The following is a 15,744-nucleotide window of genomic DNA, read 5'->3' as shown; positions in this document are numbered from 1 at the left end:
CCTGCAGCCAATCACAGTCTGTGGGGGGAATATAAAGGATGGGGGGCTGCTCCTCTGGGCCTCTGAAGGCTGGTTTATACTTCTGCATCCACCCTACGCCGCAGTGGTCGACGCCGACGTGAACACTACATACTTGTGCGTCAACGGCAAATATAAACACAACATGTTTATCTATAGATAAATCAAGGGAGTTATTTTTAAAAAATTGCATTTATCAACGCTTTTTCTCACAGAAATGGGTTTGAATCTGTTTTAGTGAGCACATCTTCTTACACGGGACTACCACTCAGAGACGCAGCCAGAAGGCAACGGAGCGGATCCAGTGGAAGTTAACACATTGACTAGAATAGAAACCTATCAGATCTGGTGCTGTGACGGATCAAGGACGGACCGTAAGACACAACTTTCAAATCAAATTCATCTCAGCAATAAAGTCAAACTGGTGTCTGACCTCAGAGTCTCCAGTCTGCAGAGTGGACTCTCCAGAAAACCACACAGCTGCTTCACTCCTGAATCCTGCAGCTCCTTGTTGTAACTCAGGTCCAGCTCTCTCAGATGGGAGGGGTTGGACTTCAGAGCAGAGGCCAGAGAAGCACAGCTGATCTCTGACAAACCGCAGCCCCTTAATCTGAATAAAAAATATGATGAAGATAAAAATTATTATCCAATCAGATGTGTTCATGTTTGAAATGTGTAGCTCAACATTGCAATGATCTTTGTCCTAAAATACACGGTTATTGAGGATCATCATAACGTCAGCCTTCTACAGACATCATCCAAACATCACAACATTCATACACCTGTTCATGTCAACACAACATTCATACACCTGTTCATGTCAACACAACATTCATACACCTGTTCATGTCAACACAACAGTCATACACCTGTTCATGTCAACACAACAGTCATACACCTGTTCATGTGAACATGAGGTCTTCAGAATGAGCTTCAGGCAGTGAACTGACCTCAGAGTCTCCAGTCTGCAGTGAGGACTCTCCAGTCCAGCTGACAGAGGCCTCACTCCTGCATCCTTCAGCTTTGTGTTTCCACTCATGTTCAGACTTCTCAGATGGGACGGGTTGGACTTCAGAGCAGAGGCCACAACTTCAAAGTGAGTCTCCGAGAGCTGACAGCCTGAAAGTCTGTAATAAAGTGAGTTTGAATGAGAGAGGACACTTTATATTTTTGATTAGGGATGTAAGGAAACACTCAACCCACGATTCGATTTGAATCCCAATTTTTGGTTCACGATACGATTCTCTAACGATTTTCAAGAAACTGAAACAAACTCAAAATTTAAAAAACTATTATTAGATTCTAATTCTCAGATATGGACAGTTGCCGTATATATTTGTTCTTATATTTGATATTTCTTTGTAAACAAAGTCATCCTTTCTCATTTTTAAGGTGTGTTGTAACTCAAATAAAACCACTGCACACCTTTTTTCAGCACCTTGCAAAAAAACCTCAAAATGACCGTACAAAAATACCTTGTTGGAAAATTTCAGAAAAATTACAGAGAAATGGACCTGAGGACCTGTTCATCACCACTTGTGGCTTTAATGTTACACTTGTGGATTTAATAAACAAGTGGATCACTATCTCAGGAGTCATAATGATTTTTAGAGTGTTAGGGATGTAAATTTCAAGTATTTTCCGTGATCGATCTTTTTTTCATATCTGTTTAGTTCTCTTTGTATTTGGAGCCTGTCTTGTCTTTTAATGACTCATTTGTTGGCCATAGACACCAAACTGGCTACGTTTGCAGGGGTGTTTTTACTATTTTTGTTCCTGTGTGTGTCCGGAGATCCTACGTGTATCCATGGTAACATTGTTTACAAATGAGATCAGCTGTTAGCAGCCTGTAGCATGTTGATGCTAAACGATGCTAGGCCCGATGTTTCCTGCTAGTTGAGGAGAAGGAGGCGAGGACGACGTGCTGGTACTGAGGTGCAAGCTAAGAAAAGACGACATGGACCTGTCCTTCCACCCACCGTTATGGGGAATGTAAGATCTATCTACGATGAGGTGGACGAGCTAACCCAGCACCAGAGTAGCATCATGCTAACAGAGCTAACACCCGACATGAACGCCACATTGGAAGGATTTCACCTGCTGTGGGCGGACAGGATACAGGAGAGCAAGACTGAACTAACTGGGGAAGAAGGCCAGCTCAGTCCTGGACCCTGTGGATGTGGTGGCTGACAGGAGGATTATGGACAAGCTGTCGTCTCTGATGAACATTTCTTTTCTATATATATTCTTGTTAAATTCTTGTTCTGTACACCTTCTTGTTTGCTCCTGTAACTGTTAACGATCAATTATCGACTAATCATTAAAAAAAACTTAAACGTTTGTCGTCAAAAATAAGGTCAAATGCGTTTTTTCCCCTCAGTCTGTCCCGGTCTGCGAGGTGCGTCTGAAAATAGTGTCTGACGGCAAACTGAATAGCTCCATTTTTTTTACTGGTGCATGCATTTGCACCGCGATGAGTGCCTGGACCATATTTACTTAACTTTGGCGAAATTACTCCAAATAGGTGACCCCCATCCCCAGAGAAAATATCCTAGCTTACCTGCCGGTCCTCTGGGAATTTCCTCATTAAAGGGGAAGAGCTCACCGGCACTCATTGTGGCTAACAGGAGCACTAGTGTACTGTAACTCATACGACCCCACTTCAAAAAAACTGAAATATCCCTTTAATCTAAAGTGTTATATCACACTGATTTATAATGTCGATCTCAGACAAACGTACCCAGCCTTCCTGCAGTTCCTCACAGCTGGAATCAGTCTCCATCGTCCCTCCCTTGATGTGTTGTGCTTCTCCAGATCTAACTCCCCCAGAACCTCCTCTGACATCTGCAGTATGTAGGCCAGAGCAGAGCACTGGATCTCTGAGAGTTCCTTCTTTGATCTTTTCTTTAACTTCAGGAACTTTTGGATCTCCTTGTGGACTGAGAGGTCCTTCATCTCCATCAGACAGTGGAAGATGTTGACGCTTCTGTCGGGAGAGTTCTCATAACTGTTCATCTCCTTCAGGTTGTTGATGATTCTTTGGATCATCTCTGGACTGTTGTCTGTGTGACCCAGCAGACCTCCTAAGAGTCTCCGGTTTGACTCCAGAGAGAGTCCATGAAGGAAGCGGACGTACAGGTCCAGGTGGCCGTTTCTACTTCTCAGGGCCGTACTCATAGCTCCATCCAGGCGGTGTGCCAGAGTTGAAACATCTGAGTCCCTGGTCGTGAAATCGTGGAACACGTAGACGGCAGCCAGGAACTCCTGAACACTCAGATGAACAAAGCAGTAGACTGTTTTCTGGAAGACCACACACTCTCTTTTGAAGATCTCTGTACAGAGTCCTGAGTACACCGAGGCCTCTGTGACATCCAGACCACAGCGCTCCAGGTCTTCTGGGTAGAACATGATGTTTCCTTCCTTCAGATGTTCAAACGCCAGCCTGCCCAGCTTCAGGAGAACTTCCCCGTCAACCTCCATCAGCTCCTGAGGACTCATCTCATGACCCTCAGAGTACTTCCTCCTCTTCCTCTTGGTCTGGATTAGAAGGAAGTGTGAGTACAGGTCAGTCAGGGTCTTGGGCAGCTCTCCTCTCTGCTCTGTGGTCATCATGTGCTCCAGAACTGCAGCAGTGATCCAGCAGAAGACTGGGATCTGACACATGATGTGAAGGCTCCTGGAGGTCTTGATGTGTGAGATGATTCTGCAGGACAGATCTTCATCACTGAACCTCCTCCTGAAGTAGTCCTCCTGCTGGGCGTCAGTGAAGCCTCGGACTTCTGTGACCCTGTCAACGTGTGAAGGAGGGATCTGATTGGCCGCTGCGGGTCGAGAAGTGATCCAGACCAGAGCTGAGGGGAGCAGATTCCCCTGGATGAGGTTTGTTAACAGCAGGTCTACAGTGGACTTCTGTGTGACGTCAGAGACAACCTGAGTGTTGTTGAAATCCAGAGACAGTCTGCTTTCGTCCAGACCGTCAAAGATGAACACCAGTTTACAGACAGCCAGCGTCTCTGCTGGGACCTTCTGTAATGTTGGATGGAAATCCTGGAGCAGCTGGAGGAGACTGTACCGCTCATCTCTGATCAGGTTTAGCTCCCTGAATGAAAGCAGAACCACCAGACTGAGGTCCTGGTTCTCCAAGCCCTCTGCCCAGTCCAGAGTGAACTTCTGCACTGAGAAGGTTTTTCCCACACCAGCGACGCCGACTGTCAGAACCACTCTGATGGGTTTCTGTTGACCAGGTAAGGCTCTGAAGATGTCCTGGCACTTGATGGGAGTGTCCTGCAGGATCTTCTTCTTGGAGGCGGTCTCCAGCTGGCTCACCTCATGGTGGGTATTCACCTCTTCACTCTGTCCCTCTGTGATATAGAGCTCAGTGTAGATCCTGTTGAGGACGGTTCTACTTCCTGTTTCATCACTTCCTTCAGTCACATGTTCACATCTCCTCCTCAGACTGATCTTGTGTTCCTTTAAAACCTCCTGCAGACCACCAGGCTCTATGAGGACCAATCAGAGAGAACCAGACTCAGGTTAGACACACACCTGCTGAGAAGGTCTCTGGTTAGTAACTGTAATGGGAAAGGAAGAGTTAAAGTAAGAGACAGGCAGAGAGAGGAGAGAGAGGGAAAGACAGGATAGCGGTCTGAGCCTATCTCAGTCTGAGCCTATAGCAGTCTGAGCCTATAGCGGTCTAAGCCTAAAGCGGTCTAAGCCTATAGCGGTCTAAGCCATATAGCAATCTGAGCGTATAGCAGTCTGAGCTTATAGCAGTCTGAGCCTATAGCAATCTGAGCTTATAGCAGTCTGAGCCTATGGCAGTCTAAGCCTATAGCAGTCTAAGCCTATAGCAGTCTAAACTTCAAGCAATCTGAGCCTAAAGCAGTCTAAACCTATAGCAGTCTAAGCCTATTGCAGTCTAAGCCTATAACAGGCTAAGCCTATAACAGTCTCAACCTATAGCGGTCTAAACCTATAGCAGTCTAAGCCTATAGCAGTCTCAACCTATAGCAGTCTCAACATCAAGCAATCTGAGCCTATAGCAGTCTGAGCCTATGGCAGTCTAAGCCTATAGCAGTCTAAGCCTACAGCAGTCCAAGCCTATAACAGGCTAAGCCTATAACAGTCTCAACCTATAGCGGTCTAAACCTATAGCAGTCTAAGCCTATAGCAGTCTGAGCCTATAGCAGTCTAAACCTAAAATAGTCTAAGCCTATAGCAGTCTGAGCCTATAGCAGTCTAAGCCTATAGCAGTCTCAACCTATAGAGGTCTAAACCTATAGCAGTCTAAATCTATAGCAGTCTAAGCCTACTGCAGTCTGAGCCTATAGCAGTCCTTTATCAAAAAGGACAGTTTGAGGCCGCCTCTTAAAAGTAGAGAGGGTTTCTGCCTCTTGGATCCTGACTGGTAGATTATTCCAAAGAAGAGGGGCCTGATAACTGAAGGCTCTACCTCCCATACTATCCTAAAACTCGTTGTGCTGTGTGATAGGATGATGTCAGCGTGTTGAACCAACAGCCTGTGTTTGGTTTGTACAGTCTTACTTTGTTCAGGGCTGGTCTGACTGGCTGTCTGCGGTCCAGGTCCTGCTCTGGAGACTGGATCCTTCAGGACGTCCTGACACACAGCACAGCAGGACGGCTGCTGCCCCACAGAGACAGGACTCCTCTTCCTCCCCCTGTGAAGACATGTCCTCATATTTCAATGATGTGTTGACGGATGAAGATGAAGATTGAACAAACAGGATCCAGAAGATGAGACCATGAGGGAAGTTAAAGACAGGGAAGACTCCCCGCTGTGAGGGACAGACCAGAACCAGCAACCCACAAAGACTTCAGGGGTTTCACCTGTCCGGACATTTTCTACAAACACTCAGGAGTACATGTGTGGAGACAGCTTCAGAGACTTACTGTGAGTCTGAAGGTCCAGGTTCATGACTGAAGTCTGGAGCATGAGCTTTGGACCAGTCACTCTTCAGAGACACACAGCTGGGTCCAGGTTCATGACTGAAGTCTGGAGGATCATCTTTGGACCAGTCACTCTTCTGAGACACACAGCTGGGTCCAGGTTCATGACTGAAGTCTGGAGCATGATCTTTGGACCAGCCACTCTTCAGAGACACACAGCTGGGTCCAGGAGACTCTGCTCTCTGTCTGTTTGACTGAAATCTGCAAACACAAACACATTTTAATTTCTGTCACATGAAACCTTCTAAAAACAAACAACTGAACTTCTTCTTCTTCTTCTTCTTCTTCTTCTTCTTCTTCTTCTTCTTCTTCTTCTTCTTGATTTAATGGCGGATCACAACCAAATTATAAAGGTGCATACCGTCCCCTACTGCACTGGAGTGTGTAACTTCAGGGTTTTTGCACTTCAGGTAACATTCTGCATCATGCAAACATGAAAACAAATAACCAAACAATAAACAAAAATCAAGTAATATATGTATACAATAGTAACAAATAAATTACTATTGATAATTATAATAATGATAGAAATAATAACAACAACAACAACAATAATAATAATAATAATAATAATAATAATAATATGAAATAATAATAATAATATAAAATAATAATAATAATATAAAATAATAATAGCAATGATAACTATATTATTATTATTATTATTATTATTATTATTATTATTATTATTATTATAAATAAAAATGAATAAATAAAAACAAAAAATATATAAATAAATAATCAAAATTAATTAATTATTTAAATAACTAAACCTACTGCACCTGAGGGTGTAACTTCAGGGTTTTGCACTTCAGGTAACATTCTACATCATGCAAATATGAAAACAAATAACCAAACAATAAACGGAAATTAAGCATTATATAATAGTAACAAAAAAATTACTATTATTATTATTATTATTATTATTATTATTATTAATAATAATAATAATAACAATAATAATAATAATAATAATAATGATAACAGAAAATAATAATAACAACAATAATAATAATAATGATAACAGAAAATAATAATAACAACAACAATAATAATAATAATAATATAAAATAATAATAATAATAATAATAGTAATATAAAATAATAACAACAATAATAATAATATAAAATAATAATAATGATAACAAAAAATAATAACAACAGTAATAATAATATAGAATAATAACAACAATGAAAACAATAATGATAATTATCATCATTATTATTATTAGTAGTAGCATAAATAAACAAAATCAAATAAATGAAAACCAAAAATAAATAAATAACTCATCAAAATGAATTAATTAAATAAATAAATAAATAAATCACAAGCTCAGCCAACTTTACACAATGTTCCCTTTCTAAATCTATATGATTAATGGAAAGCACCATATGTCTCCTGATACTGTAGATCAAAGGTTCTCAGCATGAATCACAACAACAGGAAGGAGAGGAGGTGTCTGTACACGTCACTCAGGTGTCAGAGAAGGCGGGGGAAACAAAGTCTCTGACACTCAGACCGTGCTCCTCGTGGGTGAAGAGGAGGCCAGAGAGCACTTATTGTTTGTTTCTCACAGAAGGAGGAATATTATTTAAAACAGTGACTCCACGTCACTGCAGCGTTCATGTGTCCATCAGCAGTGCCAGAGCATCCATCAATCAGCATTACACATCAGCCATCATTACGCATCAGCCATCATTACGCATCAGCCATCATTACGCATCAGCCATCATTACGCACGGGTCTCACTGCAGTGATTTGTGTTTACAGGACTCACACTGATTTTATTTTCACATTACAGAGAGCTCACCTCCTCCTCCAGGGATCTGACTGAGGTTTGATCCGTGGAGTTCTAATGTGTTGGTTTGATCCCAGGCAGCGTGGCCTGCGCTTAGACTGACCATGCGGATATGTAAGATAATAACTGAGAGAGTCGGTCATGGCTTTACTCCCACACTTTGCTCATTAACACAGGAAACACCATAGATAAACACATGCAGGTGAAGAAGATGAAGATTTGTATTCTTACTGTGTGTCTGAGGGTCCAGGTTCAGTGCAGGAGCTTTGAAAATCCTCTTTGGTCCGGTCACACTTCAGAGACACACAGCTGGGTCCAGGAGACTCTGCTCTGTCCTCCTCTTCCTCCAAACACACACTCATGGTCTGGTCTGAAGTCAGTCTGAGAGCTTACACAGAAACACTGAAGAGAGAGAGACTTTGTTCAAGAGTCATCCGGGACTCAGAGAGCAGGAAGTAACTCACTCACAGGCTGCATCTCAAATCTCTTAAGTTTCATCTTCGTCATTCACTTGAGTCTTAGTCCCGCCCACCAGACCCGAGGATCCTGGATCTAGAGTAACAGGGCTCTGCCTCTGGGTTTAACCTGTTCCACACAAACACCTAAGGGGATACTTCACCACGGTTACTCATGCTAGACTCCACGCCTGCAGGTAATGCTCACCTGGTGCTTCAGAGAAAACTCCTCCCACTGACCAATCAGCTCGCTGGATTGTGGAGCTCTGTGAGACAGGTAGGACACTTTGTCTACCTGTATGATTTTACATTTATATAAAATAACCAATAACTGAAACAGAACTTCACATTTATCTCCAAAACATCATAAAAACATAGGGTCAAATTTTAAAAGTCTTTTTTTTAACATTTAGATCAGAATGTGAGATCTTCTTCACATTTAATTTTGTTGTGAAAAATATATTTAACTTACAATCACTCTTTAAATCAAAAGGTTAAATGTTAAATCGAAATTGTCTATGTTAAATGTTAAATATGGATATTAGATATGAATCTAAATATTAACTGTTAAATCTTAATATTTAATGTTTCATTTAAAATCTTAATGTTAAATACAAATATAATTTAAAATACAAAATCCAAATGTTAAAAATAAATATAATTCAAAATACAAATCAAAATGTTAAATGTGAATATAAACATAAATGTAAAATCTAATTTAAATATTAATGTTAAATGTTGAATATAAATGTTGAATATAATGTTAGATGACAAATATAAATGTTAAATTTGTATATAAATATAAATGTTAAGTATAAATATAAATGTTAAATGGTTAATATAAATGTTGAATATAAATCAAAATGTAAATATAAATATAAATGTAAATTTGAAATAAAAATGTTTAATGTTGAATATAAATGTTGAATATAAATGTTAATTGATAAATATTAGTGTTAAATCTCAATCTAAATGTTAAATCTCAATCTAAATGTTAAACACAAATCTAAACGTTAAATATACACGTTAAATCTAAGTACAAATATAACTGTTAAATATAAATGTTAAATATAAATATACATGTTGAATATAAATGTTAAATGATAAATAGAAATGTTAAATGTAAATAGAAATGTTAAATATTGAATCAAAATGGTAAATCTAAATCTAAATGTTAATTATAAATCTAAATGTTAAATGTTAATTACAAATCTAAATGTTAAATCTAAATATAAGTCTAATTGTTAAATTTCAAATATAAATGTTAAATGATAAATATAAATGTTAGGTAGAAATGTAAATGTTAAATGATAAATATAAATGTTAGGTAGAAATATAAATGTTAAATGATAAATATAAATGTTAGGTAGAAATATAAATGTTAAAAGATAAATATAAATGTTAGGTAGAAATATAAATGTTAAGTAGAAATATAAATGTTAAGTAGAAATATAAATGTTAAATATAAATATAAATGTTAAGTAGAAATATAAATGTTAGGTAGAAATATAAATGTTAAATATGAATATAAATGTTAAATTTAAATATAAATGTTAAGTAGAAATATAAATGTTAAGTAGAAATATAAATATTAAATTTAAAAATAAATGTTAAGTAGAAATATAAATGTTAAGTAGAAATATAAATGTTAAATTTAAATATAAATGTTAAGTAGAAATATAAATGTTAAGTAGAAATATAAATGTTAAATATAAATCTAAATGTTGAATGTCAAATCTAAATGTAATTTAACATTTAACATTGACTGCTTCACGGGAGAGTACTGCAGTTAGATTGTCTGGTTCCAGTTGGTCAGTCGTTGTATGAATTAAAAAGGTCTCTGTGAGTCTCTGTCAAAGGAAAGAAAAGCCCAGTTTTTAAATAAATAGATAAATAAATAAAGATTAGTTCCAGATATCCAGATCTGAACAGGCAGCCTGAAGAATCCACTCTGCTTCAAATCAAACTCTTGCTCCTCAGATTGCTGAGTCGAAGGACGACACAAAGGCTGCAGGAGTGCTTACACGAGGATTTGAAAGTCAAATGAAACTGTCACGCTCTTATTACAGCAACTGGGCTCCATGCCTCCCTGTCTTTGCTGTATGTGTGTTACTGCCATTGCTTTGCTCAGTGTGCACTTTGTGTTCATGAGAACAAAATCTAATAAAAATCATGTGGAGTTTCTGACAACCACTTCGGTTGTCACTAAATTTAGTTTAAGCGGCTGCATTTTCCTCTGAAGTCGCTCTTACTGTTAAACTGCGCTTTTCAGGCCAGTCAGCCTCAATGCAGAAGTGCAAAAAAAACCTGCAGTTCCTTGAGTGTCCACTAGAGACTGACTCCAAAAACCAAAAAAATCACCATAAATACTTAGCCATGTTATCACAGCAGAAATAAACATGTTCACAGGTGTGTCTGACTTGACTGACAGGTGGTCGTGTTGTAGCTGTTCATCAGGAGGTGAAAGGCCCACCTCAGCACAGGTAGACCGCCAGTTAGGTTGAGTCAGCAATTCCAATATGGCGACCGCCATCGTTTGGTCAGAATCTCCTCTTCAAAAACTAATGGATCGAAGTCACTGAGACTTGATCAATGTTTTGTAGAACTATGGCTCAGACGACCTGTCAAATGCCCAGTGGGACTCATGCCCACCCAATCAGATGCCATTTATTGCAAAAATTGCATATTTGCTAGCACCATGTTTTCAGTCCTGCATACTTATCCAGCCTATTAAAGGTGTAATAAAGAACATTTTGTGACAATGTTGGGTTTTTTTATCTAATTTTATTTCAAGGTTTAAGGTTCAAGGTTCACTTTGTCATTCAATCATGTTAAAAACAGGAGGAAATGAAAAATGTTACTCAGTCCATTTATTAATGAATTAATGGATGAATTAATGTTATTTATTTAATTGTATTATTATTTTATTTACGCTCTTATTGGTTTTTTATTTTAATGATTTATTAATTTATTCTTACTTATTTGTTTATTCTTTTTTTTTTACTCTATGTATCCTTTGTATTTATTGATATTTTTTATTTATGTTTTTGTTTATGTATTTTTTATTTTAATGATTTATTCTAACTTATTTGTTTATTTATTTATTTATTTATTCTATTTAACCATTGTATTTATTGATATTTTTTATTGATGTTTTTGTTTATGTATTTTTTTTTATATTTTAATTAATTATTTATTCATTTAAACGTATTTGTTTATTTATTGATTTTATTGTATTTATTTATCGTATTTATTTATTTATTTTTATTGTCATTTATTCATTTGTGTGTTCAAAACGTCAATCCCCTGGTTAATCAAAACAAACTCCAGTCCAGTCTTATGTAAGAAAACCTGTAAATTATAATTGTAATAAAGTAAATATGATAAAAGAAATGAATACAATATAATAGAAAGTGTGCTGATTTATAGTTCGTACATTTGTAATGATAAGAAGCACTATTTTTTTAAAGTAGCATTAAAATAGAGATACTGGGGGCGTCTTAAGTCGTGGTTTCCTGCTCCATCTAATGTCCTATCCTTTACAAATAAAGGTGTGAAAGCCCAAATAAATAAATACAATAAAGATACTGAAGAAAAGTACAAGAACATTAAAACATAGATATAATACCTGAGTAAATTGACTTCCCCCATCAGGAGAACAGTTTTGAAACCAGAGTTTCATTTGCACAGAAGTGACATGACATCATAATTTAACTTTTATTCCATGTTTTGAAGTATTTTCTACATCACTGACAGGATGCAGTAAAAGTTCCTCCAATGACTCGACTCGCAGGACGTACAACAATCACAGAAGATCTGTTCCCGGAACAGTTTGTCCCTGTCTTCTGAAACCGGTCCTGTTGAAGATAAACAGCCGGGGCCTTCTACTGTCTCAATCCAGGCAAGTGCTTCCCTACAGGGAGCGTAACATCATTTCAGATTCCTCCTCAGTGATGCAATGAACATTCCCACATGTTGCTGCGAGTGAGGGACTTTCACAGGCGGAGAGAGCCCAGCTGGAAAAAAACAAAACACTAGTTTCAGTCTGAAAACAACAGCTTCAACAACAAAGTGCCAGGATGTACGGAAGCCCTAAGTGGACACAAATCTACACCGTATATTTACTCTGCTTTCCCGTGATAATGACTCATTTATGGTTGTTTTTAAATCTTGACACTTATCTTGATATTCCATTATGAAAAAGCTAGTGTTCCTCTGATAATGGGATCATCTTCTTGGGATTTAGAAAATGAAACACGAGGCTGGTCACTGTGATAGTAAAGCCTTTTACTGATGTTATCATGGTGCTATAGATAAAAAAGGCAAGATCTCCAGAAAACAACCAGAAACAGCATCTCAGGGGTGCTGGTGGCCTAGCGGTCTAAGTGCCCCACTTATAGATAAGATAAGATAAGATAAGATATACTTTATTGGTCTCCCGTTGGGGGAAATTTCTTTTGTTACAGCAGCTTACAACACGAGACAGGGGAATACAACAATGTACTAACATAGTTAAAATATATAATAACAGTAATAATAGCAATGACAAGGGTAAAAGAAAAGAAAAGAAAAGAAAATAGAATACAATAGAATAAAATAAAATAAAGTAAAATTAAAATAAAATATGGTAACTATTACAGATATATACACACTTTGTACACTTCTATCTGATAAATAGATAAGGTAAGTTATTGCACGATAAAAATTGCATCAGGTTACTTAAAAACAAACATACACAGTAAGAAGAACAGTGTGATTCAGATGGATACAGTAGTTATTTGTGAATGTGCCAAGTCACATAGTAACTTCCATGTAGTGGAATGAAAGATGAGAACAGCTGATTAACGGGACACAGCAGTGCTGGTGTTAAACAGTCTGATTGCAGATGGGATGAAGGACCTGCGGTAGCGCTCCGTCCTGCAGGGTGGGAGTCTCAGTCTGCTGCTGAAGGAGCTGCTCAGGGACCCCTCAGTCTCATGCAGGGGGTGAGAGGGATTGTCCATGATGGATGTCAGCTTGGCTAACATCCTCCTCTCACCCACCTCCTCTATGGAGTCCAGAGGACAGCCCAGGACAGAACTGGCCCTCCTGACCAGTCTGTTAAGTCTTGTCCTGTCCCTGTCTGTGCTCCCTGCTCCCCAGCAGACCACTGCATAGAAGAAAGCAGACGCTACCACAGTGTCATAAAATGTCTGTAACAGAGTCCTACACACTCCGAAGGACCTCAGTCTTCTCAGCAGGTGCAGACGACTTTGGCCCTTCTTATACAGGACGTTGGTGTTGTGTGACCAGTCCAGTTTATTGTTGAGGTGAACACCCAGGTATCTGTAGGTCTCCACCCTCTCTCTGTCCAATCCCTGGATGTTCACCGGTGCAGTCTGGGGTGTTTTCCTGCGGAAGTTGATCACCATCTCCTTGGTCTTGCTGGTGTTGAGCTGAAGGTGGTTTAGCTCACACCAGTCGACAAAGTCCATGATGATCTCCCTGTACTCCAGCCCGTCCCCCTCAGACACAAACCCGACGATGGCTGTGTCATTGGAGAACTTCTGGAGGTGACAGTAGAAGCTCTAGTCCTCGTCACAGAGGTCCCCGGTTCGACTCCCGGCCGGTCGACCATTTGCTGCATGTCCTCCCCCTCTCTCTACTCCCCACATTTCCTGTCTCTCTTCAGCTGTCCTATCAATAAAGGCAAAAAGCCCAAATTATAAAAAGAAAAAAGAAATGACTTCTCACATCGAAACCGAGTAAGTGGCAAACATCGAGTGTAGTCTGGATAGCTCATTTCTCAATCAGCCACACTGTACGGGGTGAATTTTTCATAACGCATTTCAAAAATAAGAAATAAATAAAAATGGATAAGTAAATAAAGGAATTAAAGGACAATAAATGAGGTATTAAGAATAAGAGGACGACATTTTGACTTTATTTATTATAGGGTAGCCCCTTTAGATGCAGCATCTCATTTTCAAGGGGGTCCCAACAAAACACAAAGCAAATTAATACACACAAAACAGTAAATCACAACAAACACAAATACACAAACACAGACAGCTCTCCTTCACCCTTACTCACTCCTAGACCCACCCGGCATTCCCACCATTAAACAAAACCTTAACAATAGACAACATCAACAAAACAAAAAGGTATAAATAAAGAATATTAACACACGTCAGAAACAAGAACAGCTTGTTTTTAAATGATAAAACAAATTTGATTTAAAGGAGTGGATGGAGGTGATGGATTTAAGAGAAGGGGGTATAAAATAAAAATAATAAGAAATAAATAAAGAAATAAATAAGAAAGAAATAAAGGCGGTTGAAAGGATGAAGTCACATAAAAGCAAGTCTGTAAAAATGTTTTTTAAGAAGAGATTTAAAAGATGTCAGTGACTCTGTGACGACTTACGAGTGCAGCAGCAGTAAAATGTTGCTTTTTAGTTCAGTTTAGTTTATTCACACACATCATCACAAATGTACATCTATACATATTCAGTAAACCTTTTCACAATGGTTGGATGTGTGGAAAGGGGTGACCCCAAGGAAGCTATTTAAAGCTTGTAATAGGGGGACCAATTTCAAGAATCAAGAATCAAGAATCAAGAAATCAAGAAATCTTTATTGCCAAGTGAAGGACACAACAAGACGGTAAGGACACAACAAGACGGTAAAGACACAACAAGACAGTAAGGACACAACAAGACGGTAAGGACACAACAAGACAGTAAGGACACAACAAGACAGTAAGGACACAACAAGACAGTAAGGGAACAACAAGACAGTAAGGACACAACAAGACAGTAAGGACACAACAAGACAGTAAGGACACAACAAGACAGTAAGGACACAACAAGACAGTAAGGGAACAACAAGACAGTAAGGACACAACAAGACAGTAAGGACACAAAAAGACAGTAAGGACACAACAAGACAATAAGGACACAACAAGACGGTAAGGACACAACAAGACAGTAAGGGAACAATAAGACAGTAAGGACACAACAAGACAGTAAGGGAACAATAAGACAGTAAGGACACAACAAGACAGTAAGGACACAACAAGACAGTAAGGGAACAATAAGACAGTAAGGACACAACAAGACAGTAAGGACAATAAGATAAGATACTCCTTTATTCGTCCCACAACGGGGAAATTCATGGAGTTTCAGCAGCAAACAAGAAGGTGTACAGTACAAGAATTTCAACAATAATATATATAGAAAAGACATGTCCATCAAAGTTGACAGATAATAATTTTCCTGTCAGCCACCACCTTCACAGAGTCCAGGACTGATAATAATAAATAATATATAATAAGAAGAAATATGTCAACCTAAAAACGAACCTTAAGAATTCTAAATAAAAATAAAAATAAAAATACGATCTGTACAAAGAAAGGTGTAGAAGTACTTTTAAGACATAAATAAATGAATTAACCTAAGCCAGAGTGCAAATTTTAGTGGATGAATATAATAATAAAATATGTTATAGAATAAATTACAACATTGC

At 38.4% G+C, this 15,744-nt stretch overlaps 1 protein-coding gene across 1 annotated transcript in view; it reads right to left on the bottom strand.

Moving 5' to 3' along the window:
* Positions 1-8,303, bottom strand: part of LOC117826805 (NACHT, LRR and PYD domains-containing protein 3-like) — a 264,765-nt gene extending 256,462 nt beyond the window's left edge. The window contains exons 1-6 of the mRNA XM_034703157.1: positions 8,016-8,303; positions 5,929-6,186; positions 5,563-5,696; positions 2,759-4,517; positions 969-1,145; positions 452-628 (exon numbers count right to left, since the gene is read on the bottom strand). Coding sequence (XP_034559048.1) covers positions 452-628; positions 969-1,145; positions 2,759-4,517; positions 5,563-5,696; positions 5,929-6,186; positions 8,016-8,146 — 2,636 coding nt within the window. The 5' untranslated portion in view covers positions 8,147-8,303. The remainder of the gene's footprint in view (positions 1-451; positions 629-968; positions 1,146-2,758; positions 4,518-5,562; positions 5,697-5,928; positions 6,187-8,015) is intronic.
* Positions 8,304-15,744: the final 7,441 nt, after the last annotated feature.

Source organism: Notolabrus celidotus, chromosome 15 (assembly GCF_009762535.1).
Source record: "Notolabrus celidotus isolate fNotCel1 chromosome 15, fNotCel1.pri, whole genome shotgun sequence".
In the NCBI taxonomy this organism is placed as follows: Eukaryota; Metazoa; Chordata; class Actinopteri; order Labriformes; family Labridae; genus Notolabrus; species Notolabrus celidotus.
Note: the sequence above shows the minus strand (reverse complement) of the source record. Positions and strands in the feature narration are given on the sequence as shown.